This window comes from Austrofundulus limnaeus, unplaced genomic scaffold (assembly GCF_001266775.1).
Source record: "Austrofundulus limnaeus strain Quisiro unplaced genomic scaffold, Austrofundulus_limnaeus-1.0 Scaffold174, whole genome shotgun sequence".
NCBI lineage: Eukaryota > Metazoa > Chordata > Actinopteri > Cyprinodontiformes > Rivulidae > Austrofundulus > Austrofundulus limnaeus.
This window is the reverse complement of record NW_013952576.1, coordinates 181930-184245: the sequence shown is the minus strand read 5'-3', so window position 1 is coordinate 184245 and position 2316 is coordinate 181930. Positions and strand designations below refer to the sequence as shown.

At 33.2% G+C, this 2316-nt stretch overlaps 1 protein-coding gene across 3 annotated transcripts in view; it reads right to left on the bottom strand.

Annotated features, from left to right (window-relative positions):
• The window catches only part of mcf2b (MCF.2 cell line derived transforming sequence b), a 25758-nt gene that overhangs the window by 14828 nt on the left and 8614 nt on the right, over positions 1–2316 (bottom strand). For all 3 annotated transcript variants that reach the window (XM_014017649.1, XM_014017651.1, XM_014017650.1), the window contains exon 11: positions 812–900. In XM_014017649.1, the coding sequence (XP_013873103.1) occupies positions 812–900 (89 nt within the window). The remainder of the gene's footprint in view (positions 1–811; positions 901–2316) is intronic.

The window sequence follows — 2316 nt, the reverse complement described above, 5'->3', positions numbered from 1 at the left end:
GTTATTTTTGTTCCTATAAAAGACTAAATAAAACTAAAATATTGGTGGTAATTTTTGACTGTGCAATTTTACAAACGGCACCCCATAATTTCTTGGGTTATTTCTAGAGCAGGGGTCTCCAACCTTTATCTCCTTAAGAGCTACTTTCACAAAATGAATTGGCTGAGAGCTACTTTTTGAAACATTTAAATTTAATCTTAAACCATTGGAATAAGCTTTTTTTGCAAAAAAAACATTGTCTTCAGTTCACATGAAACTATCGTAAAATACACTGAATTTACATGAATGTGCTTTTTGTGTTTATCCATTTATATTAGTTAATAGTATTTCACACTAATAACTAATAAGGGTTTAACCGCAACAGATTTGTGCACAAATAACATTGGGCAGGTCTCCGATTTTTTTTCCCGCATTGTACACTCCAGCAGGAAGAAACCTGTAGTGACATATAGCACAGTGGGAGAGGTTTCTCAGTTGTTTGACACAGTTTGTCTCGAGGGGCTATGAAAAGTGTGTGCGAAGATGAATGCCGAACAACCACGTATTGCAAGTTGTCTGCCGATCGACCATACTGAGCCCTAAACTGTTGGACTGACAACCAAGGGGACGGTACAACTATAGATTGATTGGAATTAAATTAAAGTTTGTTTGGTCGGTGACAAATAAAATTTTGCTTCGCCTAGTTTTTACAAGCACTGAAGAGCTACTTTAAATGAGCTCAGGTGCTACTGGTTGGAGACCCCCTGTTCTAGAGAAATCCCAGCCCCAACAACAAGACCAAAAAATATGGTTATTAAATTTACACACACACCTTGCGCTGGCTGTTGTTCCTCCTGGCTGCCTTTTTACCAGGAAGCAGGTCAAATGAGAACTTTGAGTTCAAGACGTTAAAGTCAACACCTGCAGGGAGTTTTGCACGAATCAAAAAACGCTGGTGAAATATTAAGTTAAAGACTTGAGAGAAACACAAGAAAAATGATAGCTCAGAGTCTGCATTAAAATGCAATTTGTGGAGAATTAAAGTAAGAAATGATTACATTGATTATCAGCAACATGTAGCTCAGAATCCTGAACGCTGTATCCAGAAATGTCTAATATTAACCACAAATTACTGTTTTAGGTTCAGAAAAAATACTACTATTAGCTTCAAATGAAAAACTAAACTAAACTGAAACTAGAGAACTTAATTTTTTTGTTGTTTTTTAGTGTGAATGCTGAAATAATTTTGCTGAAATTTGTTGAAAAAGAAATGAAAAGTCCAAATATAACAAAAAAAACAGAAGCTAATATCAGTAAAAGAGCAGCTAAAATATAAAATCAGAATAGAATACAGTAGAATAGAAATAGCTTTTATTGTCCMGCAGAGGGGAAATTCAGGTAASAAAARTAACTAAATGTTAAAATTAGCAACAGTGTGGCTATAAGATAAAATGAGAAAAACTGTAAGTAAAATCCAAAATTAGTAGCTTTATGTAGTAAAACTGTAGCATAAAGCTAAAATTAGCAAAATGGTAGCAGCAAACCTAAATGTAGCAAAACTGTAACTTAAAACTAAAATCAGCAAAACTGTAGCTAAAAATGGAAAATAGGAAAACAAAAATAGATGAAGCCAATGGTTTGAAATAGAAGAGATTGTTTTATATAGAAAAATACTTTTGTCAGTAAAGTGAAACAGTTCAAAAAGTATTGCAACTCCAAATACTAGAAGCCAAAGCACTTTATTCCTGATAGTTTTGATATATGAATGGTAAAATATTATATGAAAAAGTAGTTTGATTGCAAAAATGTCTGGAAGAGACTATAAAACAATGTGTGAATGCTGACTCAGCATCCACACAGTTAATCTCAACCTGTTAACCAGGTCTATTCAAATAAACTACTCCGGGGGGCCACAGTTACTGCAGGTCAACAGCTGAGGGGCCGAACATCCAGCAATTAAAGTTAATATGTAAATAAACCAAGTATTACAAAGATCTGTTACCTTAATTGTTTATTTACCTGCATTTAATCATGAATACAACATACAGAACCCTGTAAAAGTAGTGATAATTCAATGATATCAAAAACAAAAAGAACATATTATGCCTCCTATTTGATACAAATATTATTTTGACATCTCTGTGTTGCAAAATTTATTAAACCAATTTTATTTTCACTTTCATAGTTTTGTCTTCAACTGCTTGTAATTTTAACTGTCTTGGGTGTTCATTGAAATGGTTTTTACCAGCTTATAAACAAGATTCTGACGTTTCTGTAGAAACCAAAAATGTCAATGTCTGGCTAAAAGAACTTACAGTAATTCAAATAGAAAACCAG